Source organism: Daktulosphaira vitifoliae, unplaced genomic scaffold (assembly GCF_025091365.1).
Source record: "Daktulosphaira vitifoliae isolate Bord-2020 unplaced genomic scaffold, ASM2509136v1 Scaffold_4, whole genome shotgun sequence".
Taxonomy (NCBI): Eukaryota; Metazoa; Arthropoda; class Insecta; order Hemiptera; family Phylloxeridae; genus Daktulosphaira; species Daktulosphaira vitifoliae.
Genome location: NW_026099575.1, coordinates 38,584,394 through 38,599,587, shown reverse-complemented (window position 1 = coordinate 38,599,587; position 15,194 = coordinate 38,584,394). Strand labels below are relative to the sequence as shown.

At 33.0% G+C, this 15,194-nt stretch overlaps 1 protein-coding gene across 9 annotated transcripts in view; it reads left to right on the top strand.

Annotated features, from left to right (window-relative positions):
• Nucleotides 1–15,194, top strand: part of LOC126905627 (apoptosis-stimulating of p53 protein 1) — a 63,372-nt gene that overhangs the window by 34,633 nt on the left and 13,545 nt on the right. For all 9 annotated transcript variants that reach the window (XM_050685516.1, XM_050685517.1, XM_050685511.1 and 6 more), the window contains one exon: nt 10,479–10,761. In XM_050685516.1, the coding sequence (XP_050541473.1) occupies nt 10,479–10,761 (283 nt within the window). The remainder of the gene's footprint in view (nt 1–10,478; nt 10,762–15,194) is intronic.

The following is a 15,194-nucleotide window of genomic DNA, read 5'->3' as shown; positions in this document are numbered from 1 at the left end:
GTCGCGCCTAGTCTACGTACGTGTTTTGCCCGACCTGTCCAATTTACCGGCACACATTCGATCGAAAACGGACCGAACGTGTACTACCTCAGCAACACAACAAATCTCCTATTTTCCGTAAACGTATTGCCGCCGCCGCCGCCGTTTTTATTTACGCACTCTCCTCTCGGTCAGATTTTTCTTGCTAACAGAAAATAAAGTAGCTGCCATTTAACTCCTCCAAAGCGTTCGCCTATTCAATAATAGATAATAATCGATACGCGGTGATAAAACGAATAGACGGATAGGTCTCCTCCGAAACCTTAGAGTACTACACACTGTTTGGTGTTGTACACCGTATCGCGTTTGGAAGCGCATAAAAAATCGGTCCGCCACAAAGTCGCCGTGCGCATATTAACATTTGAACTATGCCGTTGGACAATTTGTGAGATAGTTTGCGTCCAAAGATGACTCCCACATGGACGGAATTACAATAATAATGAACTGCGTTGTGCTAGACCGACTACAAGTGCGAGAGACAAAAACACGACTTGGAGAGTCGGTTTTTAACAAGGCGTTTTTCGATAGGCAATTCCGGTACACTCCGGTATTTGTTCGTCGGCAAGTTTGTATATACTCGGCTGAATTTTGTTTTTCATATAATCAATCGATCCTTACTTTGACCTTGTGCCGCCGACGTTTTTAATTAACCACCTGTTATTGTTCTTCGTCGGGCGCTGGAAAAGTTTCCCCCCAAGTTTTGATTGACATAAGATATGTGCAATCGATTTTGTGCGTCAAAAGTAGAACGATTTTTTTCATTTACCAACAACGCGGTTACACGATGCCGTTATGTAAAATTATCCCGAAAGGAAATTTAAAACACCCAGATGGTTACCCAATCTGGTGATTTTCCCGTCTTTACGAGATTGACCGTAACTGGAACAAATAATGTCGACGGCGGCGGCCGAAGTGACTAATTCACCATTGGCATTCTCGACAAGAACGTTTCCCTGTCGACGATTTCCACGGTTTTTTTCTTGCACAACCAGCTCACTTCCCCCGGCCCACATTCTTATTGTGTATTCGGCTTAATTAAAAATCTTTTTCGACTCATCGCCGTCGTGCTTTTCAAATGTAAACTGACGCTCACATACACAGACGTTGAAAGTGCCGTATAATTTATTTCCGCTCTATCCCGCGAGTGCTTCCCCTCGAGTACTCACGGCGCCGTTTACTAAGAATCGAAAACCTTTTCGCAGTCGGCTGCCCCGAAATAATATATACGTGTGCCTTCTCCAGTTTCGGAGAGAGAGAGAGAGAGGTAATCAACTGCTGCGAGAAAATACTTATACTTTTCTGCAAACTGAATTTTCGAGGGACAAGAAAATCCGCTAAATTTTTTTTTCAATAGTTACAATGGGAAAATTTGCCCATCGTCTCGGTATTTTTATAATTTTTTATTCTCTCTTTGACTTTTGGCAAAATGATTTCGATATTACGATAAAGCGGCAAGTTGTCAAATGTAATGTTAAATCCTCCAGGCCGCCCTCGGTAAACGATATATTTTTTCTCATTGGAGTATTGTGACTGCGTTAACAGATTTTAAACAAAAAGTGCGTCCACCGACACCACCTTTCCTGGGGCCTCGCATATTTAATACTAATGACGCGTTGAAATATTACAGTGTCGATTACATTTTTTACAAATGGAAGTTACCTACGGCTATATTAATTTTTCTGTCTCGGTACGATGACAGATGACGTCTGCGTTCAAACGCCTCATTAGGCATCGCTAATTATCCATTCATTGAATTGTATTGCAATTGTGTATTAAATTGCTATAGTTAGTTTTAATAAAGTGATAAATACGCTGCATAAACGTGAAATTTTTTGTTCATTCATATGGGAATTTAAGTAATTTTCGTTTATTCTCTAAAGTTTGGCCTCGACATGGCTTGAATACGTTTAAATTATCGATCTATTCAATGATAAGACACGCCTATACTGCTGTCTAATAATATCGTTCCCTTTACTTGTCGCCTTATTCTCTATATAAGAGAATAGAATAAAAAATGTGTTCGTGTAGGTCGATTTATTTTTTTGTTTCCGACCTTTAAGATACTGTCGTGAGCAATAAGTTAGTAGACAATTTTTATAGTTAATGTTCAACGGATATTGCCGATGAAAAGACGCCTATACCGCTATAGAAATGCATTATTTTAGAACGCCATAGAAACGAATGGTAAAACAAAACGTTACCATCTTTTCTACCGTTTACTTTTATTTGTCTATACGTTCTAATATCAGTATATAACAATCATTTCTAGTACAAAATGTATACTTATTTTTTTATATGGCTATCTCGCGATTGCTTTATATGCCGAGTGTATGTATAGTAAGTATTCATTTTCACGTCACTCGGGTGGCCAATTGGAAACAACTTTGAGCTATTCGCCAAAAATGGATCCATACGACTCCATTGAAACTCAAAAAATAAACCGTTTATTTAAAAAAAAAAGTAATCGGAATCATAACACAATTCAAATGGTCTTATAAACGTTATGTAGACAATTTTCCTTTATTTCTGTTTGTAGTTTCAGAAGAATATAAATGAGAACGAATGTTTTCAATTAATGCTCTAGAAATATGCAAAGTCAATTTAGTAATGATGTCCATACAAGATAAAACCACTTTTAAATCTGATGCTTACTATTGTCTGTGTAAACAACTTGTACATTATTCAAGAGTCAGAAGTGTAGGTTGCCATTGCGAGTGTTGGGATCACGGAGAATATTAATCGCACCCGGAAAGCATCTCGCCTTACTATCTGATTAATAACGGGCTGAGTCCGATTGAATTTTCCGGATTGTTAACAAGAACCACTGAATCGGAATCGTAGTGTTTTGCCCCTTCGGCCGAAATCGTTTTCATTGAATGATTCGCCATATTTATTCGTTTTTTCTCCGATAGCTTCAGTTTTTCGGGCAAACGATTCAATTGATTATTTTCGTCGCGTTTGGTCTCTCGTAAAGAGGACTTGTGTTGTAAAATGTGAACCGACGCAAAAGAAATCGCTCGAGAGGCATAAGCAATAGTAGTTTTCAACGACCTATGGTCACGACTGTAAACGGAAGATAATAACCGTATGCGTTGGTCAGTGAAAAAAAACCATGTGATGTAAAACGGCGTGTGTGGTAAATGGGACTGCGACGTCGAGCTTATGAAAAAAGTCGGTCGACATCGAAACAATAATAATACGCTGCCCCGAAAACCTTTAGCTTCAGACTCAGTTCGACATTAGTAATTGAGGAATTGTGTTTTTCTACCTCGTGTTTTCCAAGTTTGTCGTTTATCGATTTCTCAAGTTTCTTCCAAGTAGACATTAATCCTATGGAGGGGTACTAATTCGGGATTGACACAGCATCCGTTTGTTTGAAAAACTCATTGGTAATTTGAAATAGGTTTTTTTAAGATTTAACTCCAAAAAATTACTACCATACGACATTGAACTGAATAATAATAAGGAGAACTTCCATATTATTGTTATTAAAGAGTAAAACGGTATCGTTTGTAAAACTTATTACCTAAAGTATTAAGATTGATAAATCTATTAAAGTGTGTATTGAATAGTAAAGGTCTTCAGATGGATAACATTTTGAGGTATGGCGGAAATAAATTATTATTTATTTTACTCTATACATAATTAATTCTTATGTTCTATCACTTAAGTACGACTCGGTTAATTTTAAAGAAATTACCGCATAATGTAATTTAATTATTGAAACGTTAATCATTACAAAATCAAGTTGTTTTAATTTTAAGACTATTTCTGTTTAGTGACTTATAATTAAAATAAATTGGACTGGAATACAATGATGTTCCGCCAAGACTAGACTGTTAAATATTCTTGAGAGTTCCATACGTCACTAAAAAATCCATTAACCGCACTGGATTATGTTCAGATGATACTTAACGATTCACAAGGCTGTCCTTATCATAACAATAGCGTTATTTTAGATTTGGTTTTACCTACTGCAGTATATCTATTGGCAAAACGTCCAATGTCTCTTGTTATTCCACGTTCAAAATCGTTTCGAAAATATCTTAAACTTAATTGCTTTTTCTGACTTGGTTGTTTTCTCAATAAACGTGGTTTTGTTTATTTTTCTTGAATACTGGCCACGCCAGTGATCGTGTTTTGACTGCTTAACAAGACGAAAAAACGGTAAATCCCATACATGAATTTCCATCTGCTTATAAAAGCCCATTTTTTTCTAATAATCAATCGCAGACCTACAAAAACAATACGAGTTTTGGGTATTGAAATATTGCTGGAAAAAGATTTCTTTCTAAATAATGAAAATTAACACACAATAAAAATCATGTTATCGTTTGAAATCTATTTTGATAGGTTGTCTGTGTCATTCACAGTGATCGACTCCCCGTCGATTAGTTCTATTGGTTGCAATAAGTAACAACGACGATTTTTTTACTTTCATTCGACATGACAAATAAGTCATACGTCGATTGTTGTATTAATGAAATTACTATTGACTTACTACGGAAATTCGACCACTTTGATTTGTACTGTAATTTCCTTTAAAATTCAATTACTATTTGGCAATCAATAGCAAACGTCAGCACAAGTAATTGGAAAAATAATAATAATAATAACTAACGAATTTCTACTAGTTTTTATAGAGTTATTAATTTTTGTTGTTACTTGGGATATCCGCAAAAGTCGGTCGCTGTACCGAACTGGATAAGAACTCGCCGTTTTTATCATTTAATCAGTGTCGGTTGCTGACGGGCAGGATAAGGAGATCGAAATCTATGACTACTAGGCCTCGGGGAAAAGACTGATAGTTTTTTGTTGACACGTTCCTGTACGCTCGTCTGTGTGGGTTTGTTTAACTCTCTCGAGTCGTAAACATTTGCCCTCTGTTTTACGATCGAGTCGTTTAGTTCAGTACTCATAATATATATTACTGTGAAATGCTACCGCTTGGTTTTACACAGTGGAGGTACTATTGCGTTTGGGTTAATTGTGTGTGTGGGCCAACTGTTACTTTGCCATCTTTGTCGTCCAGTTAATCTAGTCCGGCAATAATTGTTTTATCGTTTCCCTTTGCCGCCGACGGATGTGTTTAATTTTTGCAGCCCATTCGGTTATTGCTGTCCGGCGTTAGTAATTCTCACGGCTACATCTTCACACACGACCACCGTGCAAACGTTATTTAATTAGTTCTGTTGAAATTCTACCGAAAGTGTAAGCACCGAGCGGACAGATAAAACGAATTTCATCGTTTTTATTATCCGCGCGCAACAGCTCGGCCGCCTTTTTTCTACATAAAGACAAATATGATATTTTTTGTTCGAGGCGAGAGTTACACAAAATCATTGTTATTTTTCTACTTGTACGCTAAATAATTAACTTTTTCCCCGACGTTATTTTTAATAGAGCAACACTCGCGTATGGGGCGAGTTGGTTTTATTAAAAAATTAATCTCCTTGTTTATTTCACGCGGCTCTCGATTTTTAATAAGCTACCACTGGGACAAATGGTACAGCCGCTCTGCTACGGGCGAGGTTCGCATATCCGTACAGCCTGCGGTAGGGTCATCGTGTTAACGTCATCAAGCGAATGAAAAACGAATTTATCATTGAGTTATAGAACTACTTTGAGTGTTCTAGAAGGTTACCGAAAACATACATTATTCATTTTACATATTTTTACGATAAAAAATTCAAATGACATTTTTACTTTGTTTTTCTGTTCGACACCTGACTGAAATCCGATTTTTTTCATGCGTTTCATTATCGCGATGCTGCTTCTGATGACTGTTTAATTATTCTGCTTAATTAGTTCGGCCAACAAATTTGTTAACAATCTGCGCATTCGCAGTTCGAGTATTTTTTTTTTAATTTTATTTTAGATTACCGTGTGTTTTCAACACGCGCGCGCCTATTATAATTGATAGGTTATTTATTATATTCTAAGAAATCAATAATTTAGTTGATTTCTTAGGTGGAATCCGTTTCAAGCTTTTAAATTATACTTATACGCCCAAAACGGCCGTATAAATATGATTTAACATTTGTTGTGACAAAGTCTGTTCATTGCAAACGCACATAAAATACACACCTATAACCTTTGATGTTGAATATTTTTACATCGAATACAAAAACGTTAGTATTTACTTTAACGATTGATTTTTACAGTTTTTATATAACACGTGTATCATGTTGTTTTATATTGTTTACATATTTTTTTAATTAAATAAACACAAATGTTTTAAGTGAGCGAAAATAGCTCTGTTTTTTTAGCTAATACGTTTGTATTAGCTAAAATTATTTCTCATTGTAATCAGGAATCTTATAGAACTGAATTAAAAATATATTCTCCTTCACAATAGTAGTGTTTTATTTATAAATTACGTATCTCATAGTACTACTAATTGACATTCTCAATTAGTACTTAGGATATAAATAATAATATTTTAAATAAATTAATATAGCTCTTTTTTTTTAATAAAACTTAAGCGTTCACTTTTTTACTATAAAAATTTGATTCAACATAAATGTTGATTCCAACGGTTGTGCTTTAAATTACAATCGCTAAATAAGTATGAAAATAAAAATTAAAACGCTAAAAAAAATTGAGGTAAAATCCTGTCAGTTGATATTAAAATTTGCTAGCGTATTTTTTTACTTTAGATGTTTAAGATGTGTATATATATATATATTTAGGTGCATTCTATACATTTTTTAAGCGCAGAAAAATACCGAGATAATACAAGATTATTCATATTGCTCTATCGAATGTATTGTAAGAGTATTATGTAATTTTGTAATCTTTCTTTTCGACGAGAAATATTTTTTAACTCAATGAAAAATGTATGCATTACTTGGGAAAGTCTGTGACGAGAAATGTGTTGTGCATCAACACGCTCTTTTTTTTTTTTTTTTGTTCAGGTTTTAAGAATTATCTCTCCGTTATTTCCACCTCAGAATATTGATCGTTCTTTTAGCTTTATCGCTCCAGTTAGTTTACCGTCTTCTCCGCAGATTCCATTTTCCCTGTGAGCTATGGCGGCTCGCCGTCAAAAGTGCCATGAAGGTTTTATATGGATTTATTATTTGCCACATTTCTGTGTACTAAACTATTACACTGACCAAATGACATAGGAAAATGATGAAGCCTAATGCTCGTCTCTTACATTACAGACAATTTGTTGTAATGTTCCTGGAGTTTTTAGTATCCTCTTTTACGTTTTACCTTTTTACATTACTGCTGTCATTGTTAGTCTGTTTTTTTTTTGAGGTTTTAAATTTGGACGCTCAGACTTGGTACTCGTACACATTTTGTTAGGATATATTTATACTATGAGTCATTGCTTCAATAAGTATTATTTTTTTCTTATTAACATTGTTATCACTCTGTGGGTTATAAAAAAATCAATGGCTTGAATTCTCGAACCTTATAAACGATAGTTACTACTTGAAGGTGTACTAAGTACTTTTATTGAGCATCTATTGTTTAAGCGAATAAGATATTCACTTTTAAATATATACGTAATTTATACTTTGCATACCATCCAAGTTACGTATTTCGACTTTGACGTTTTATGAGCAATAACTTTTTTTTTTTTTTTTTTTTTGGAAGCAAAGTTGATAAAAATGATCAACAATAACAAAAGTCTAAAAGTGTTATGATTTTAACGCTTAAGTTGAACATTCCATTTTTGAACATTGCATTATATCACATTACTTATCATAAATTTTCGACTACTTTATTGCTACAAGTCTCATAAAATGGATTGAAAAATTTGTACCATAAAGTTTTCATTTCAACGGAAATATCCGTGGGAGGATTATTTCTAAATGTGGATCAGATATAAAATGTGAATGAGTAATGTGAATCTGTGATGAAATTCGCACCAAAACGAACTACTCCTTTCGGATTATTATGAAGGTAAAAGACGGTAGTGAGCAGATAAAACAAATTGAAAATTAAAATAAGAAATTCCGCTTCAAGGGGAAACAAGTTTTTTAATCATTTCTGTTTATTTTTATTTGTTTCAGGCTTAACGTGTAATTAGGGTTATTATTTCCGTTGCTTCAACACCGAAAGGTGTGTTTAGTAAAATTTAATTTGATTTACAACGTTACACACACACTCAGTTAAACTTTCGTTCAAGCCATTGGTTCACACGTGATTTGTCTGAGAACTGTTTTATATGAATAAAATATTAGCTTAAGGCACTTGCTTTACTGTAAAGAAGATAACGCATTTTTGTAGTAGTTGACAAATTCTGTCGTTTGTACATTTCCGTGAAACCTTTGAACAGTAAACTGTACAACAAATTTAATTTGCGAGTCATACAAAAGAGTATTTTTTAAATATGAATAACAATTTTATTAGTAAATCACTTTTTCCTCAAATAAATAACGATTTATTTAGAACTTGATGCTGAGAAGAAAAAAAAAGTAAAGACTATTAGCTGTCGTACAATATTACGTTTGTATTGCGCGAAATGATTTCGAGTTGTAAACATTTCATGGAAAATTATGTTGAAAGTTGAGTTTTATTTCCTAACTCGATCGTTTTTTTTTTCGATGTCCAATCGCCTTAGAAGGTATCGATAAATTGATTTTTTTTATATTTGAAATAACGTTGAAGTGTATGACTTGGGTAAAATCGAAAATTCTAATGGAAACTAATGTGTTTGAAAATAATTGTATGGAATAGTATTGGAAATGAAAGTATTTTTAGTAACGTATAAACGCGATATTTGTAAAGTTTAAATTTGGGAAAATCTCTAGATAATTGTTATGATTTTACTGAAGCATTAATTATTCTATCGAAAAATTTTGCTAGCCTATTATGTATGACAGTTTTAAATGAGAAAACCCTGTAACGGTCGTAGGTAAAGAAGAAAAGAGCACTGTAAAAATAGTTAATTGTTTATTGCTAGTTGAAACATTTTCTAACAGAATAAACTGTGTGGGCGTATCAAACGTTTATTTTAATCGAATGAATATCTCCGGTAAAAACTCTCATTTTCCTGTATACATCAACTGTTTTTCGAGGAAATTAAATTATACATATATACTTAGTTCATTAACTAGCTGTGGGGTCTTTTTATTCGACGTCACCAACTTGGTTCAGTTCGCTTTCCCTTTTACCTCGTAATCAGACCGTGAAAAGCGCGAACGCGATCTACGGCCGACATTAATCAATCACACTACTTAAAACCCCATGACGTCTATACAGACAACATTTCCAAAAACCTGTCATTTGTGAGGTGGCCGGTCATTAATGCTTAACCACTTTGGCACAGGTGTTTACTTCCGTTTTCCTCTATAAATGTATTGCGTATAAAAAAAAAAAATAAAACTCTCATTTAATTTACTCTCATCATGTGAAAACAGTGTTGGTTGTTTCTTAAATGTACTATTTAGATAAATTAAATCAAATGAATATTAAGAAAATAAATATTGGACAGAAGGGGCATATTTTCATTATTTGTTTTAGGTAACATTTAATGCTCTTCTCAAGTTTTAGAAAATTGTCTCGACCTAGTCAATTTTTATTCGTTTCACGCAATGAACAATTTCTCTCAATTAAACTTAGTTGTTTTTTATGGATTTTTGAGTCCGGCTAAATTAAACAGATTGAGAATAATTTTCAAACCTTTTGTAGAGTTCAGGTGACACACTAACTTTGTGTATATCATGAATCAAGTTTTTGCCTTTATTTTGTTTAACGATACCAAATAGCAATTATACTTTTTAATTTTACTGCGATGCAAATTTTCTGCTTTTATACACCTACTCAAACAATCTTTATTTTTTGCTTTTATGAATGAAGTTTTTTTTTTCGCTTTATTAAAATACTATCTCTCGAACCGATCTCTGAAAAAGATACTTTAATTACTGTCGAGATTTTTCCAACATCAAAATCATATAGTCTTTCAAAACTGATAAGTGCGGTAAACGTAAATAACAGCGCAGTAGGAGTTCTTTAATTTACCACTCGAACGTCCTCGCTAAAAAACAAGTTTAGATACAAAGTCGCAAAAATTACTGAATACACAATCGTAATGTATTTTTTTTTTTTTGATACGCTTCAATTTCGTATGCTTAGTTTCTACCGAGTGTTATGTTGTTGGCGAGTTTTGATAATTATGTATAGTTCACCGTGTTGACATTAACGTAGTATTCAATTTAATCACTGCGTCTGAATTATTCAGGTCAAATAGACTTGATTTTTTTTTTGTTTTTGAAACCCGTTTTTCAAAGTTGTTTGCAATTCTACAATAGTCATTGTCAAAGTGAGCGACCATCCAATAAAGTTTGGGGGGTCGCCCATTCAAATTCGTTTAGAACTACTAATGTTTAGTTAAATAAAATATTAGATATAATTGAAATATTTTAGAAATAACTTGTATGATTTTTTTTAAGCGTTTATTAATTTTATATTTTTAATTTCAGTTACCGACGTCCGGGGAAGGTACAGAGCTGACGGTCCGGGAGCTGGAAGAGATGGCGTGTCGACAACAGCACCAGATCGAATCTCAGAGACAATTACTAGCAGCCAAAGAACAAAGGCTGAGGTACCTAAAACAACATGACACCAAACATCATCAGGTGGCGGCAGAACACGAGCGTCTCCGGCGGCTAAGGGACAGAGTCGAAGCACAAGAGCAGAAACTCCGAAAGCTTCGAGCTCTTAGGGGTCAAGTCGATCAGACGAAACTCAACAACGTCACGCTTAGTAAGTAGTATAAATAATAATAAGTTTTATTACATTAAGTGTGCTGTACTGGTGTTTTTTAATTATTCGACTGTGGTTAGAAGGAGGGACTACGTGTAAAAGTTATATTTAGCCGTATTGTTATTACACAGAGAATGTTGATTGGCTGTTCAACTTTACAGTTTTTAATCTAAAACCCTTTTCATTATGAAATTGAAAACATTATTTGAATCGCCCAACTTTATTAAACTCATCCTTTCTATTCATTTAATAATCCCTTTTCAAACAAAAGGTTAAAATTGAGTTTATATATTTTCTGGGATTAAAACTGTATTGATTATAAATGTTCTTAGTTAGGCGCACACAAGTATAATTTATATACAATAATTGTTTTTCAATCCTCTTAGTAGATAATAACATGTTTTGTACCGTCCTTGTTTGTCGCATACAATTCTAATTGTATTTGAATAGTTTTCTCTAAAAAAAAAAAAAACGGTAAATTTTATCAACGTCATTCTTCATTAAATTATGGGCGTTGAGTGGTGAGTATCTAATAATAGTATACGTCCTAACATGACCTCAAAGTGAAATTACTGAATAAAACAGTTGATCAACTGATGATACTAAGCACAACATACAAAGAACACAATGTGATTAAATTTCTTGATTTTTGTGTACATGCTTAGCGAACATTACTCTCATTGTAATATTTGCCGCACAGATAGAATGTGTTTATTTTGATATTGGAGATTCTCAATTTTCTATTAAAGACTTTCTAAGATTTCGGCGTATTGATTGAAATGCCAGTACAGCTAATTTGATACAGACATTGTATAAAACATCGTAACAAGCTGCTCATGTCTCAGATGTATCTATAAACAATTTTCTTCTGTTTTGAAGAGAGAACTTATTGCGCACAAACAGTGTACACGTTTTGTTCAACTCTTTATGAAACATTGACCGATTCCCAATAAAATTTATCCTCAGAAATGTTTGCCCTTCTCGAATACTTCCACAGGTCTTACTAAATTGTTAGTCCTCCGGTCAATGGGTTCCGTCTTCTCGTGTCACAAAATAACAGTTGTTTTTTCCTTTCGGAGAAAATATTAAATTAAACTACCGCAAAAACTAAGTTCGATCACACGTTACTTCGGAACATGTACGCGTAACTCCCAAGAGGCCGAGATTTTCTCCTAGACATAATGTGATATCATTCTTTCTATCCTTTGTTTTGAAAACCTATCGGTTCCATTTCCCTTGGCAACTCGCGACGCCCACGCGGAAATTTCGTACACATAATGTCTGGCCCCTACAGTGGATCATTAGTATTAGTGTTTGAAAATAGCTTTTGCGTGATGTACTGTTATTGTTAACCCTTTGCATGCTATCAAAATTCGACGGAAAAGTTAAACCGACCCGACTTGTAAAACGATCGCGTGACGTAATTTTAATGTATTTGTGCTGATTCGAGTGCGGTAAAAATTCTAAAAACTGTTTTGCGGTAACGTCTAAAACAATACATCCCTAAAGTTTCCATTTTGCAGAGCATATTCACAGCCGTGTGCAAATTAACAGTGTTATACCAACTTTTCTATGTAACGTGTAGGCGAGTGTGTATAATATGATTGTCGGAAAACCTCTCGCCTTTTTGTAAGACGTGTCACTGTCAAATCGGAATCTGAATTTCGTTGCCTTTTGTTGTGGCGAGTTTCGGATAAAAGTTCTCTCTTGTGTTGTTGCCGAATCTACTGCAACAACAATAAACTCCAAAAACAAACACGACCGATAACACACATGACGAAAACCGTTTTTATGGGATTCCTTTTGAATTCGTATTACCAATCATTACAACACCTTCTATTTGTAGACCTTTCGGCAAAACGATATTTTAATAATATTTACACTTAAAGTCTCGAAAACGTCAAAAAAAAACCGCGTATTTAGCACAACATTAATTAGACATGCGATTGACTACATGTTATTGTTACTAACACCAGACCCTTTTTAATTTTAACATTATTTAATGAGTAACAATTTATGTCTTTGCATAACAATTATCATATTGAAAAGTTTATAAATTTGCTTTATCCACATTTGTCACATTAATGTACACATACTAGTATATGTATATATTTTTTTTATTTCTATTTCTCATTTGTTTTTTTAATCTAAATAGGTATACATTTTTAATTAATCTTGAAGTTGTTAATTATTTACTATTTCCATAGTTGGTATTCAACATTAATGGTGAAAATATTCACTGACATTTTCTTGTGTTGCATATTAAAGAATTCATGTTTTTTATTTAGTCTTCTTTTTTGTGTTTACCATAAAATAGGGTTACTCTGTACCCTTAAATTTCGCCATAACGTTTCACTAAAATATAAGTGTCTACTGTAGTGTAAGTAACAAACTACGAGAGAAGTTTTTGGTATAAAATTACTAGGCATAATTTGTGAAAAGTTTGCAATGACAAATCAAAGCGTCTATTCTCCACATTTTTTATACTACGCGCTTTTTTCTTGGTACAATGTCATATTTAAGGTGTAAAGCAGCCTATTTTACGGTAGTAAGCATTACTGTCATTTTATAATATTTACTTTGAAATTTATTATTTGTCGTTTCGAGCATTATTGTGCATCTGATCTTTAATAATCCATGTGGTTACCGTTATTTTTGTTTCATAACAAACACGACGTGACTCAAACAAAAAATGATAGCACTAGTATGTCTTCTATAATGCGTATAATAATCCTTATAACACGTATAAAATATCACAAACTTATCGTTTTTTAGAACTTTTTTACTTGTATACAAGATGATTCTGTTATTATAGATCACTTAATCGAAAAATTAAAAATAATATTTTTTTTAGTTACATATATTTCTCGATTTATCAATCATGAAGTATTTATCAAGTTCATCCCGTATCACTTGTAAGGGTGTCAACTGTAATTTTTTTTTTTTTAATAGGATCATGTATAAATAACTAGTTTATTTATTAGCCAATAATATAATTAAGAAAATGATTGGTCAATAACAACGTTTGGATTAGTATTTCAGAAGTTATTGACGTTTTTATACTTTGGCGGGGGGAGAAGTAGGGCCGAGAAATGTTTAGAAAAGACTTCCGACTCGCTCGGTACAGTTAGTGTAGTATCATTACAATTTTTTTTTTATTTGAAAATAATTCACTTATGTATTATTATTCAAATATTGATGTACATAAGTTGTGTAATATAAATAAAATTTTGCTAGCGATTTCCTATGTTAATTTCTTATTGAAAAGATACTGATAGCGTCGTATGTATAGAATAAAAGTTAATTTTTTAATTATACAAAATATATAAATAGTGATCATATACTATATTATTATTTAACAAGACTTGAAATGATTATGAATAATCAATTATTTTGTATAACGCTTTGACATTTTTATAATTTCTCATATCACCGCTTCATCGTTCTAATAAATTATTATTTAATAATTTAATTACTAAATTATTACTTAATTAGGTTTTGAATAAAATCAGACTTGTAAAATGAATGAAAATTCATCTTTGTCTCAGCTAAGTCTATTTAAAACTGAGTGAATTTTGATTTTTTGAATAACAGAATTATGATATCTCATGTGTGTATTATACAGTGTTATTGTATGGCGGTGTTTTATTATTGTAGAAGATGTTTTTTTTTCTAATAGACTTTGCGGTACCCAAAAGAGTACTCGTCCAGAGGGTTAAATAAATGCGGTGGAAGACAGCTATTCGTAGTATTGAGCACGTTCTCCGTGACTAAACCATATTTTTACGGTCCTCTTTTTTTCGCCCTTCTTCGGAAATGGTTTTGGATCTGAAAAAAATACGTGTGTGCGCGAAAAGAACGCAGCAAATCCACTTGATAGAAATAGGCAACGAAAGCACTTATATCAACCTTACATCAGGAAATGGCAAAATGCACAAAAAAAAGTCATTCTCGGCATTTCGACCGTTTTCAAAAATACGCGTACCGTACTGAGAAATTACAAAACAACTTTTATAGGTCAACATAAGACAAAATAATATCTGTTTCTAACTTTCTGCTTAAATTGTTTTTAATTGCTGTTATTTGTTTATATAGACGTACTTTCATATAATTATTTTATATCGCTTTAAATCTTGTATGCAGTATAAATTAAAAAATGTACCCCGTGTACTTTGCCGGCGCAAAAATACCGCTAAACATTATTTATTCAGACTTTACACGGGAAACTCCCCCGCTTGTTTATCGTTTCGACATTAAACGGAGTCTGTTAGATTGCCGCTAAGAGAAAATTAAGACGTCTTAACGGTTCTTTAGGAATAGGGAAGAACGACTTAAAATTTGTATACAGTCTTACGGGTTAATCTTATTAGAATAAATTATTCATTAAAATAATTAGTCCAAAATAACACTTATTTTTCATTTATTTACAAAAT